The sequence below is a fragment of the Ramularia collo-cygni genome (assembly GCF_900074925.1).
Source record: "Ramularia collo-cygni strain URUG2 genome assembly, contig: RCC_scaffold04, whole genome shotgun sequence".
NCBI lineage: Eukaryota > Fungi > Ascomycota > Dothideomycetes > Mycosphaerellales > Mycosphaerellaceae > Ramularia > Ramularia collo-cygni.
In genome coordinates this window covers 680,534-693,275 of record NW_019716258.1, presented here as the reverse complement: position 1 = coordinate 693,275, position 12,742 = coordinate 680,534, and the positions used below count along the sequence as shown (strand labels likewise).

At 53.2% G+C, this 12,742-nt stretch overlaps 6 protein-coding genes; 2 read left to right on the top strand and 4 right to left on the bottom strand.

Moving 5' to 3' along the window:
* Positions 1-1,056: 1,056 nt before the first annotated feature.
* On the bottom strand, positions 1,057-3,424 carry RCC_03403 (uncharacterized protein; the record flags this gene model as incomplete). XM_023768693.1 has 4 exons in its annotated part: positions 1,057-1,464; positions 1,515-2,420; positions 2,568-2,814; positions 2,877-3,424. The coding sequence occupies 4 exons, from the start codon at positions 3,422-3,424 to the stop codon at positions 1,057-1,059; spliced, it is 2,109 nt and encodes a 702-aa protein (XP_023624461.1).
* Positions 3,425-4,845: 1,421 nt separating this feature from the next.
* On the bottom strand, positions 4,846-5,603 carry RCC_03402 (probable BET3; the record flags this gene model as incomplete). XM_023768692.1 has 4 exons in its annotated part: positions 4,846-4,965; positions 5,028-5,460; positions 5,510-5,518; positions 5,572-5,603. 4 exons carry the CDS (start codon positions 5,601-5,603, stop codon positions 4,846-4,848), a joined length of 594 nt encoding a protein of 197 aa, XP_023624460.1.
* A 364-nt stretch (positions 5,604-5,967) lies between these two features.
* Positions 5,968-7,168, top strand: RCC_03401 (probable U5 snRNP-specific protein-like factor and related proteins; the record flags this gene model as incomplete). XM_023768691.1 has 3 exons in its annotated part: positions 5,968-6,096; positions 6,187-7,066; positions 7,119-7,168. The coding sequence occupies 3 exons, from the start codon at positions 5,968-5,970 to the stop codon at positions 7,166-7,168; spliced, it is 1,059 nt and encodes a 352-aa protein (XP_023624459.1).
* A 1,146-nt stretch (positions 7,169-8,314) lies between these two features.
* Positions 8,315-9,585, top strand: RCC_03400 (uncharacterized protein; the record flags this gene model as incomplete). XM_023768690.1 has 2 exons in its annotated part: positions 8,315-8,867; positions 8,924-9,585. 2 exons carry the CDS (start codon positions 8,315-8,317, stop codon positions 9,583-9,585), a joined length of 1,215 nt encoding a protein of 404 aa, XP_023624458.1.
* Positions 9,586-9,807: 222 nt separating this feature from the next.
* On the bottom strand, positions 9,808-10,308 carry RCC_03399 (uncharacterized protein; the record flags this gene model as incomplete). XM_023768689.1 has 2 exons in its annotated part: positions 9,808-10,076; positions 10,149-10,308. The coding sequence occupies 2 exons, from the start codon at positions 10,306-10,308 to the stop codon at positions 9,808-9,810; spliced, it is 429 nt and encodes a 142-aa protein (XP_023624457.1).
* Positions 10,309-10,573: 265 nt separating this feature from the next.
* RCC_03398 (related to aldehyde dehydrogenase (NAD+), mitochondrial) lies at positions 10,574-12,171 on the bottom strand (the record flags this gene model as incomplete). XM_023768688.1 has 4 exons in its annotated part: positions 10,574-10,984; positions 11,033-11,599; positions 11,655-11,810; positions 11,866-12,171. The coding sequence occupies 4 exons, from the start codon at positions 12,169-12,171 to the stop codon at positions 10,574-10,576; spliced, it is 1,440 nt and encodes a 479-aa protein (XP_023624456.1).
* Between the last annotated feature and the right edge of the window lie 571 nt (positions 12,172-12,742).

Below are 12,742 nucleotides of genomic sequence, written 5' to 3'. Positions count from 1 at the left end.
TCAGCTGGCGGGAGGTGTCCAGCCTTCCCGACAGCAAAAGACCATGCCTCCGTAGTCGAGCCGGACAAGTAAACGGCGTTTGGACATCAAGTGAAGCAAGAAAATGCTATCGAGACTTGCTCTGCCTTGTTCCCATGTCAAAATTAGCAAAGGTGATCGACAAGAGTCAGATATGCTTAAAGATCATTCACTCACTAGCTGCGCTAACATGAGTCATGAACCATGGTTATCCTCAGCCCTACGCTTTTGCGCATGTACGCAATCAGCGACATGCTAACTTCACCACAAGAGAAAGATAACGAGAACAAAGAATAAAACGTCTCTGTCCATTCACAAAAGTCAAATATAAATATCGTGCCTGATGAAAATCGCCACGAAAGAGATACAGTAGCACTTCATTCAAGAAGAGTTCCCCGCCGACGTTGAAAAATCCAAGACCTGTGAAACGCCGCAATCATAGCGATGGTAGATTGCAAGGACGCAGATTACCGAGCGCGCCAGACCGCTTCCCGCTGTCGACTAGAGAGCGGAACAGGTAAACCAAACGATCAACCGCACAATGAACAAAAAGAAGACCGATCATGTAGCGAGAGTAGCCCATCGCAGTAATGCGCGTCGTCGGACAATCGAATCCTCGTGGATATCTGAGATTCGCGAAACTGGCAATGAGTGTATATGTCTGTTTGAGTGGCCACGGGCCGAAGTGTCGTTCCAAGGGATGGCCCGAGGAGTTGTGGAATAGCACCGTTATTAAACGAGCCTTGCACCGCACTTCCACGATCTCAAGCAGTTTGACTTGAACCAATTGGAGGGGATCCAGGTCCAAAGTACTCATCAAGAGAAGAGTCATTTTGTGTCAGACGAGTGGTGTGGTTGCTGTGCTCAATTTYCGTATGGGGGTCGTCAGTGTTGTGTGCGACCAGAAAATAAGGATGATGTCCCATTCTCGTGCTCTCTGGCCGGGGCATGACAGGCTGGCCTCCGGGCCAGAACGAACTGGTCATTCTCGGCAACAGCACTGTTCACCATTTCTGACTCGACAATGGGAGGTTTCGCCTAGTTCCCGCCGATGTCAGTCTCTATAGACGCATCCCCACCAAAGGCAAAGTTGGCATCAAATCCAAGCCCAGAGTCATCATTGTTGTTGAGGAAGCTGTCAAAGTCGAAGTTATCGAGTACATCACCGCTGTCCAGAGCGGCAAAGTCCATGGTGGGGAACTGTGAATCGCCACCAAGGTCACCAAAGGGAGCGCCCATGCCCATGTCGGGTGCTGGGGCCTGCACCTGGTTTCCATTATGATTTTGCTGACCACCGGGTCCAGGTTGGCCGTTTTGCATCTGCAGATTCTTGTTCTGATTGAACGATGCAGCATTGTTCGGAGTGACCGGAGGAGGCGGAGTTGGCGTAGGAGGAGCATCAGCATTCTCATTGCTGGCCGCAGCCGCTCCCTTCTTATTGCCAACCTGCGATCATTAGTACAACGCGACGACTCACTGCATGGGGTGGCACCAACCTTTTTATTATCTTTTTTGCCTCCAGGCTTGGGCTTATTAGCTTGGCTCGGCGTGGGCGGCTGAGGTTGCTGGGCTGGGCTACTTGGCTGAGTTCCGCCTGGATTCGCAACCGGAGGCGCCGGCGGTGGAGGCATGTTACCTTGACGGGGTGTCATGTTCGGCTGCTGGCCAGGCTGAGGCATCATCCCATGCGGTGGCTGCGGTCCACCTTGCCAACCGCCGCCATTTTGCATCATTTGGCCGGAACGTTGCATGTACTCCATCTGTTGCTGTGTCATTTGAGCACCCATCGCTGGGTGGGACGAAGGTGGCGGTCGCATGAGCGGCTGCCCGTTCGGACCCATTGCCATCATCTGTTGGCGCACGGCGGGGTCCATCATATTGGGCGCGGGCGATCCACGGCCCGTCATGTCACCATTCGGGGGTGACATGCCGGCTTTTTTGATGTTGGGCGTTCCGCGTTGCATTTCATTTGGGTTCGGAGATGGATCTCCGGCTCTATTCGATGGCGACATGCCAGGCTGAAATGCGGCGCCATTGGGCCCACTTGGGTGTGCCATACTGTCCTGTTCTTGCCGAGCCATGAGCAGACGCTTCTTGTTCTGCTGTTCGAGAAGCATCAGTTGCATTTGGTAGTCTTGCAGCGCGTGATTGCCGTTTCCGTTATTTGCTCCTTGCTGGCCAGGGGCGGCTACGGCAACGCCATTCTGCGGCATGCCCATTCTCTGATTTGCATAGAATTCTCCAGAGTTACCGTCGAGGCCTTGCTGGCTCATGGGACTTGACTGTGCGCCGCCGGGGCCCATTTGGGGGTTTTGAGGCATGCCCTTGTTCGTGTTAGAATTCGTTCTTTGCATAGCGGCCTGCATCTGTTGCTGTATAGCTTGCGAGTAGACCTCCACAGACTTTGCCTGAGTGTTAGTGGGTTGTGCGGACAGTCTGAAAGCTGTTCATGTGCATTGACGGGGGAATGAATTTGCAGTTGACGGGCGATTCGCGTGTCTGTGCAGGGAGKATTTCAATTGAGGTGGGGAGTAGGGAGGGAGACCCACCTGGCTGCCTGCTGGCATCTGGCCTTGCTGGCCGGGTCGAGCTTGCGGCATTTGCGGCATGTTGCCATCGAGTCTTGCTCGTTTCGGCGATGGAGCATCGCCATTACTGGGTGACCCAGACCGTGGTCCGCTCATTTCCATTTGTGAGCTCGATCGCTCCATCTGGCTGCTCTGCATCTGGTTGCCCTGAGCTTGACCAGTCCTCATCTTCATGCTCTGGAGCTGCGCCTGCTGCTGGGCCGRCGACCTGTGAGTTGTGAATTAGCATCGTTTATCGCATCGTCAAATGGTCGGCGCGCATCAACCTACATTCCGTTCTTCAGCACGGCCTGTCGCATATCGCCGCCCGGCATGCCGTTGTTCATCATGTTATAACCACGCTGCATTCCATTCGGATCCACGAGCATGCCTGTGCGCGCCTTTTGCGCTACACGTTGCTGACCAACGTAGCCCAAAACAGTCTGCTTGCCTCGTTGGCGATTGCCGTGGAATATCTCCCAGAACTGACACCACCAGTCTTGCAGGAAAGGGCTGTCTGCGTGCGACATGCTGACGGGTGCTGGGAGGTCGCTGGGCCGCTTTTGGACGCCTGGGAGCTCCTTGCTGTCGACTTCCATGCCGTCCGCACCATTCTGGTGTTGGTTCGGAGACTGCTTGGTGATTTCCTCGATGGGCAAGTCCTTGTAGAAGGCCCGGGCAGAATCGTAGTGTCCATTGCACAACAGGTACTCGTAAATGTGCGTGTTCAGCTTCTTAATGATCGCCTCGGGTGAATAGAGTGTCGCAGAGTTGGTGGGCGTCCCGACATTTCCGACTGGACCACCCATACCACCGGCCATAGGGTGCTGTTGGCTCATGCTGCAACCGATTCACGCGCGATGCGTGAGGTGAAGGGCGAGGTTCGTGTTCCGACAGCGCGCGCGAATGACTTGTAGGGGGTGCGTGCGAACTCGCACGTCGCCGTCGCAGTCACAGCGGCAAGATCGAGTCGGCGGTATCGCGATGAAGCCTCGTCGCACGATGCGAGACGGTCTGGTGCGAAGAGGTGGTTGTTGAGTTCCGGGAAGGGAAGGAGTGGAGAGGCTGGAAAGCTAGAATGGTTTCACGCCAGGTCCGCTCTCGTCGTGCGCCGTGCGGTTCTGACTGCTCTCGCGGCCGATAACGCGTTGTGTTGACGGCGGTGGCGACGTCGTCGTCGTCGTCGTCGTCGTCGTCGAGGGACTGTCGCTCACAAGGTGCAGGTAGTCGAAGCGGAAGTAGGATGCGCCGCCGGTGCGGGTTGTCAGATCAGGGCGCTAGGACAGACGTATCGAAGCTCGAACCAGGTACTCTGGCTGTGGTGCGTTTTACGCTCTATATGTCCGACAAGTAACAACGACAACAACAACAAGTTTGGCCGTGCTGATGGTCAAAACGAAGTGGGATAAGGCAACGCGATGAAAGTCCCGAGGCCGCGACGTGGAGTGGTGGTTGAAGCTATGGTAGGCTGGAAGGATGGTGGTCGCAAATGGGAACGTGATCTATAGTGTGCCGCTCTCACCATTTGCTAGTGATGAGAACTGCATGCGCAAAACAGATTGAAGTACAAGCAGCTCTCCTTTCCACCCGCGAAGGTATTGTTACGTGGTAAAATACCCGCTCTACACTATGATCTACGCTGCGTGCTCTGTTTCAGTCCAGTGCGTATTGACCTCCCGATGTGAAGCGCCGCAATAATGTTGTCGACACCGCCTCCCACCATCACCGTACGKTGTGCGGCAATGCGTTGTTCCTGACCACATGATACTGCTCTGATTCGACCACTTAATTCCTCACCGCCCACGAATTCAGAAATTTTTCTTGCTTTCTGTCTTTGTGTATAGTGAATTCCCACACTGTAAAGATCCGTGTAGGTTGACAGTGAGACTCCCTGTAGAAGAAGTAGAAACAGTCAAGTACCGAGAAAGATCTCTGGATCGTCGTCCCGACACTTTGGGTTTTGGTCCTTCAGCACCGGCAGTGCAAACCTTCTTTGTGAATTTTGACAGAGAGAATGTGGGAACATCAGTCGCTGTATGTGATCCACTGCAAGTCCATACGGCTTTCTTCAATTCACWTCAGCCGATTATAGACCAGAACCGAAAGCTTCTGTAATTGCCTTCTGTGAGACTGCGCCAAAGCTCCTTGCTTGGTTGCCGTCGTTGTTCCTACATCCGAGCCATGCTAATGGGATGATGACAGATCAAGCGACAAGGTCGAAGATCGCACATTTGATCAGGCTCGTTGCGTCGGTCGTTATTCATTCATCATCTGGCGGCATCTCGTCTTCGATGTACCGTACCAATGTGACCCGCATCTCTGTCGTATCGTCCCCACGCAGAATATCGCTGACAAAGTGCGCCTCAGCCTGCATTTGCACCTGTCGYCGCGATCAGCCTGGTCGCAACTCCTCCCATATGCTCATCGCGCTAAACAACATACCATTTCTAGCGTTCCCCGAATCACCCCACACAAGATGTTGCTATACCACAGCTCGTCTTGCGCTCGTCCATCGTCAGGCAACTCCACGAAATCGGTGAGCGGGTTCTCTTCAAACACCAAGCTGAACGCCTTGCCATCCTGGCTCCAATTCGTAATCGCGGGTGTGATGTTCATGAAAATCTTGAAGCCAACCTTGGAGATGATCTCAKCCGTCTCACGAAASTTGGAGCACGAGCCTGTATTGGACTTGGCCAGAAAGTCCTCAATCAGGCGCAACCCCATGTTGTATCCCATACGATGTAGCTCTTGATTCACGGCGGCATAGTCGGTCTTGTTCGCGGTGCTGGGTACCGTCAAGTCGCGGCAGAGCTGGGCGACAATGGTGCCATATGTTAGGGTGACGACCTCGGCGTTGATCTTGTCGACTCGGGATCTTATAACGAGATTAGAGACTGTGCAAATCCCTCGTCGATGCTTCTTACTTCCACACTCTGCATCATGCTGTCAGCTTGTCCGCGCAATCGTATCGCGTGTCCATGCTCACTCTTCTCCTAGACGGGCAGCCTTGGACGTCATGATTGCTGCTGCTTGGGTGCGTCTTGGATACAGACGCTGTGGCAATCAATTTCACTTCATGCCGTCGCCAACCCTTCGAATGTTGTTGATCGAGAACACGGGGTTGGAGTCGGAGCTGGTCATGTAGGTAGGCAAGTAGGTAGGTCAGTGCCCGAGGGTCCACAAACCTTGGTGGACCGAGCGTTCAATTCCATCCATGTCAATGTCAATCCTAAAGGAAAGACTTCACAACATGCACCTTACCAACGAATTTGCTACGAAGCCGCAAGCACTTCGCTCTCGCACCGTTCCTGCCTAAGACGAATCGCAACACCCTTCGATACACGACCGGGATTTCGGTGGAATCTCCCAAACGCATACAATCATGTCTGGCGAAAAACGTGCAGCGGCAGAGTCGTTTGGCAGCAGCCAATTAGTTAAGAGACAGAGATCAGGCGCAGAACTCAATGGCAATGCTCTCACAAAGTCAAACGGCGGTGCGCTCATACAAGGGGTAAGTGGCCCAGGAGCGACCTCTGGCACCCGAAGCAGAGCTAAAGCGGTGTATAAAAGTACAGGCACTGATCAGTATGGCACGATCTAGGGACATGGAGCTGCAGGCTTGCCGGCATCCGTCATGGAGCTCAGCGGTCATTCGGGGGAGGTCTACACCGCTCGCTTCAACCCTACTGGCGTACATGTCGCATCCGCTGGCATGGACCGCAACATCCTTCTCTGGAACACGACTGGCGAGTGCGCCAACTATGGCATGATGACGGGACACAAAAGTGCGATTCTTGATCTGCAGTGGTCAAGAGATAGTCAGGTTGTCTACACAGCAAGCGCAGACAAGCATGTTGCGAGCTGGCAAGTAGAGACTGGCGAGAGGATACGGAGGCATGTCGGTCATGAGGAGATTATCAATTGTCTGGATGTCAGCAAACGCGGCGAGGAATTTCTGGTAAGTGGGAGTGATGACGGTTCCATCTCGATTTGGGACCCCAGGTCCAAAGCCGCCATCGACTACATCGAAACATCCTTCCCTGTCACCGCCGTCTGCTTGGCTGAGGCGGGCAATGAGCTGTTCAGCGGGAGCATTGACAACGAGATCAAGGCTTGGGACTTGCGTATGAAGAAAGTGTCCTACTCGCTCACAGGACACACCGACACCATCACCTCGCTAGCCATCTCGCCGGATTCGCAGTCACTCCTCTCCAATTCGCATGACTCTACTGTACGCACCTGGGATATTCGACCTTTTGCGCCAACAGACCGGGCGATCAAGGTGTTTGATGGAGCGCAAGTCGGGTTGGAAAAGAACCTCATCCGCGCTTCCTTTGATGCCGAGGGAGCGCGCATTGCAGCCGGAGGAGGGGATGGCTCAGCCACAATTTGGGAAACCAAGAGCGGCAAGATGCTGCATAAGTTACCTGGACACAAGGGAACGGTCAACGATGTGCGGATCTCGCCAGATGGCTCTATGGGTAAGCTAGTTTTTGATTGTGCGTCCGTCCGTTATTACTAACCCGCTCGCAGTGCTATCCGCAAGCACAGACAGAACTCTTCTTCTGGGGGAATTGCCTTGATAGATAGGGTGACAGCTATCGTAGGCAGATACGCATCGGAGTGGTCCAGCAGGCTTTGGAAGCTTTGACTACCATGATCATGGCCCCTTGGACGAGGGCTAGAAAGTCTCCGGCGTGAGCTCCCCACGCTATGGTTTGAGCAAGGGACGAATGAAAGCGAGATTTGTACAACTCGGAGCCGGTCTCGGTACCAAAACCTATTCGGGTTGGCAAGAACGCAATGCAAAGAAGGTTTTGCGGGTGCAAGCAAGATCATACAAGACGGCTTGAGATGAGAGGATCATCCAGCACCAACAAGCGCCGCAGGAGCTTGCTCAAAATCCGCGAAATGTATTGAAGCGAAGTCCCGTCACGTACATTGTCCATGCTCCAACTTAACGATCAGCGAGCGTGCATTTTGCAGCCAGCCTGATGAGCTTTCTGTTGATACCGATTTCATGGAGCTTCCAAGTGAAACATAGCCAGCTACACAAGCCATTGTCCAATCCATCAGACCATTGGCTGAGCGAACGGATGTCACCGTCGCGTCCCGACTACCTACACCCTCTTCCAAACACATCTTTGGCGTTACATCTGTCAGAAGCTTTTGAGAAAACTAGCGTTCAGCCACTCTAATTGGCCAGCGCCAAATCCTGAAACGCTCCCGAGAAATCCAAAAGTAGGATGGATCTCCTTCGTTCACACCACTCCCAGCAGCCTACATATGAAACATTTACCACAAGCAGCCCTTAGAGCGTCCGCCATCAGCCTACCGAGATGCAGCTTGCGGTCGGTCGACGGCCATTACGCCTTGCGGGGAGAGAACGCCGGTGCACCTTTCTTGTGCAACGCTGAGATGGAGTGTCTGCTGCATCCCTTGAGTTGTGCCAACGATAGGCCCTGCTTGTACTGCGCGTCGGCCTGAAGCGTTCGAGCGTCGCTGTAAGGCACCACGCTGCAGGTTCGCGCAGATGGTCTTCAAGATGAGTATTGTTGTTTATCTTGATTGTGGTGTTCCTTGCTTTCCGATTTCTACTTCTCCTTCTCTCATCTTATATTTTGTCTCGTGAGGACGAACGGGTCGTCTTGATTGTTGTGTATTGTATCTTCCTGGCGTACTTCATGGTYACCTACTTCAAGCCAAAGGTCGAAGAGCTCAACGACACCATGAACTCCCCACTACCAGATGCGAGTACGCTGGAGGCTGGGATCCTGGAAGACGAGCGACCATCCCGACTCTCGCGCGTCCAAGGCAATGTACGGAATCTACTCAGAGCATCTATCTTTGGGTCTGTCGCCAGCTCGCCAACAACACCAACGCATCGACAACTTGCCAATCAGGAAGGACGAACAGAGTCACTGCACTCACCCATTCGCTATGAGGTGCATCGAGGACAAGTCTTGCCGAGCCCCTCGAACTCGGGCATGTTATCGGTGCATGACGAGACGGTCGTCGCAGATCCTCCAGCAGCAGGTCTGCAGCGATTGCAGCAGATGAATCACCAATCAACACTTTTCAACACAAGAGCAGTGGCCGCCATCAATCATCCAGACCTCAGTGACCCATCGATGGAAAGTCTAACCCTACAAAAGACGCGGTCAAGACAACAACATAGCCGGAAGCGGGCGAAGCACAGACGCATAGCACGAAAGGCTGCGTGCTCAAGAGCTTTGCTGTGCGTGCTGGCCGCAGTCTTGTTAGCTGGGTTAGTTGCAACCTGTAAGTATCGTCTGGCTTGCATGAAGAGTGCTGGGTACAGCTAACCTCATATGTAGACGTCTCAATCGCCACCACAGCATCTGGAATCAGCACAACTTTCCACGTCCTATTTATTCTGGCAATTCTGCTAGCTACGATCGTATTCGCACATGCCGCTCTGCGACTTTGTCTAGCTGCCAGGAGTCGATCAAGAGATGTGCCTACATTCGTCTCGGTCTCCAGGCACGGACAAAGACGCCGACAGCATGGTCCACGGCATCTACAAATTCATCCTTTGCCGAAGCTTACGACCGATGCAAGAGGAGCTTTTATGCCACCCACACCTATCCAGGTGCACGTTATAGCCGATGACGTGCTAGCAGACGAGAATGTTGCTCAACCCACCACAGGAGCAGATCACTCGTCTCATCTTTGGGATAAAGAAGTTGATACCATTCCGAATCCTCCGCCTGCGTATGGTCGCTGGAGGGGCAGTGTGCGCGCGGATCCCGATCTCCTGCACTGGGTGCCGTCTCCAACGAGTTCGGATCGAGAGGTGATGCCTTCGCCGACCTATGAGGAGGGGTCCCCACCGAGCTACATGACGCGAGAGAGTCCGGCAAGACAGAGAGAGCTACAGGAAGCGCGAGCTGGGATCGCGCGTTCAGTAATTGCGGAGCCGGAGATGTTGGAGGTCAGGAATGGTCCGCCGCTACCAGAGGTTGGTCAGGCGTTTTAGCTCGACGTCTGTTGCCGTTCTCTTATCCGGTACGCTCGATGTATAATACAGTCCATAAGCGGAGGGAACAGAATCCAGACCATCTGTAATGAGAAACCGTGTCGTATGTCAAGGCCCAAGTCCAGTAGTAAACGCCATCTTCCATGTGCCCATATATCCATCATCCCGAACGCCGCGCTGTAACCAACACCCAAGAACTCGCTCTGACCCATCCGAATTATCTTACGCCTTCTTTTCCCTATTTTCACCAGGCTTCTTCGCCAAATCCTTATCCCACCACTCCCTCCAAAACTTCTCATCTTCAATCCGCTTTGCCTCCTTCTGCTCCCGCTCCTCTCGTCGCTTATCAATCGTTGCAAACCATTCCTYTCTCGCAGCATCGTKCTCTGCTTGCGTGGCGTATTGCATCATACAGGTGTTCATCGCCTTTTGCTGTGCGCGGCACATGAAAGTCGCTGTGAAAGTCCGGGAGGTACAGCACGCTGCAAAATCTACACATTCATGAATGATTGGTGAGCTCATGCATCTTCAGAATTGGGATTGCGGCTTCGTATATATTGTACCTCTGACCTCATCTGCGCATTTTGTCCGTACGCGCTTGAAGTAGAGCTCTCGGACTTGAGATTCCTGGCTGGAGGAGAGTGGAAGCGGCGAGCGCTTTGGATTCGGGACGACGGGAACCTGGCTGGCCGAAGATGTGGGATTGGTTGGTAAAGAGGCCATTGCTGCCACTACTATGTCTTCATCAGAGAAAGCAATGAAACGGAGTGACAGCGATGATCGTGTGAAGGGCACTAGCGCGATTCATAAATGGAAGTTCGCGCTAAGCCATTCACTTCACTCGATGATGAATCAACACGGTGTTGACAGCAACAACAACATTCACCATGAGATTTTCTTCAGCGGCCGTAAACGAATTCATTCAACTGGGATATCTACACAGACTCTCAACCGTAACCATACATCAGCCGTCGTCGACCTCTTACATTTATGCCTTGTAAGTGTGCATAACGTGAGCATTGAGGTAGGCCTTGAGGCCCTCCTTGCCCCACTCTCCGCCAATACCAGATTCCTTGTGTCCACCAAAGAAGGCTTGTGGTGTTGGCTTCTCAAAGGAGTTGATGAAGACAGAGCCAGCTTCCAAGCGCTTGCCGATGCTCTCAGCGCGGGCGACATCCTTGCCCCATACGCAGGCACCGAGACCGGCTTTGCTGGCGTTGGCACGCTTGATGACCTCCTCCTCGTCGTCCCATGGCTGAGTTGGGACGATGGGACCGAATGGCTCTTCCTGGATGATCATGCTGTCATTTGGCGGGTTGTCGATGATGGTTGGCTGGATGAAGAAGCCCTTGCTGGAGGAAACATCTGGCTCACCAACGGCAAATTTGTAGCCATTGCTCTGTGAAGAGGGTTAGCGATATTCATTTATTGTTGAATTGTCATTTACCTTGGTGTCGGCGAAGAAGCTCTTGACCTTCTCGAACTGCATCTGGTTCTGGATTGGGCCGAGGTGGGCGCCATCAGCTGGAGCACCAACAGTCATGGACTTGGTGAACTCGACCATAGCCGCGAGAGTCTCCTGATAGATGTCCTTGTGGATGTAGATACGCTTGGTGGCGACACAGACCTGGCCAGAGTTCTGGAAAGCACCCATCACGAGCTGAGGAGCGACAGCCTTGACGTCGACATCGGGAAGAACGATGGCCGCATCGTTACCACCAAGCTCGAGAGTTACACGCTTGAGTGTGTTGGCACATGCAGCCATGATCTTCTTGCCCGTGGGGATGGAGCCGGTGAAAGAGATCTTGGCGATGCCAGGGTGAGCCGTGAGCATTGGGCCAAGGGCGTCATCGCCACCGATGGCCTGAACCACACCTGGTGGGAAGACGGTCTGAGCAATCTCTACCATCTTAAGTGTGGTGTAAGGGGTGTATGGGCTGGGCTTGATGATAATGGTGTTACCAGCCAGGACAGCAGGGAGCAGCTTGCCCAGAGAAAGGACAATTGGAAAGTTCTGCCAATTGTTAGCAAGTGGCCGAACTGTAGAGTGGGCAGGGTATAGTACTGACCCATGGGCAGATGGCGCCGACAACCCCGAGAGGTGTGTAACGGGTGGTGATGGTCTTCTCGCCATCATCCATCGTCTCCTCGGGGATCTCGAGGGATTGATGCCAATCACACCAGCCTGCTGCACCGCCCTTGGTCTCCATTTCAGCAATGGCTTTCTAGGAATTGTCAGCACATGTCATCATCGTTGGCATTGTTCATGGGTGTTCATACAGGCTTGCCGGTCTCAGCACACAGCAGCTCGGTCATGTCATCAGCGTRCTCCAAAAGAGTATCCTTCAACTTGGAAATCAACTCTTTCCTCTCCGCAAGCGATGTGTTGCGAAACGACTCAAAGGCCTTCTGGGCAACCTCAACAGCCTCGTCTACATCTTGTTGCGAACCGATTGGAACAGACCACAGCTTCTCCCCAGTGACTGGGTTGACACCGTAGTGTTGGTTCTTTCCAGAACGCTGCTGTCCATTGATGATGTTGCTGAACTCGTCAAACTTGATGGTGGAGACCTTTGATGGAGACATGACTGCGGTGTTTTGTGTTTGTAGGAGATTGAAACAGGACGAAAGAAAAGCGCCGATCTACCTCTCCAGATGTTTTATACACGCTTGTTATCTTGGTAACACTTGACCAGGAAGATGCGGGGCGTTTTGAGGTAGTGTGATGTGGGCTTGACAACGGAAGGTCTTTCGACCGCGTATGGCTACCGAAGTGGGGCAACTGATGGGTGCATCGCCCTCTTGGCGCTGATTAGCCTTGACTATGTCCCCCTGCACTGGRAATGTATGATTATGCATCACGTTGATGAAGGAGGAAATGCCATTTCTAGCGGAAGTCGTCCAGTGTTCCCACACGAACGTCTTCAAGCTTTCTGAGTTTGTAACTGCCGGCGATTCGGGGAGCTGAGTTGAAGGTCCGCCACATGGTCCGCCACAATGCGGCCACATGGTTCGATGGCGTGGACCCGCAGTTTTTGGTAAGCGAACCATAGATCGAAATCTCCATAGAATCTTCCATCTGAAACTGTACCTTATTGAGGCATACTCCGTTGTTATCTTCAAGAACAGAATGCAAGATGCTACCACCAACAAACAT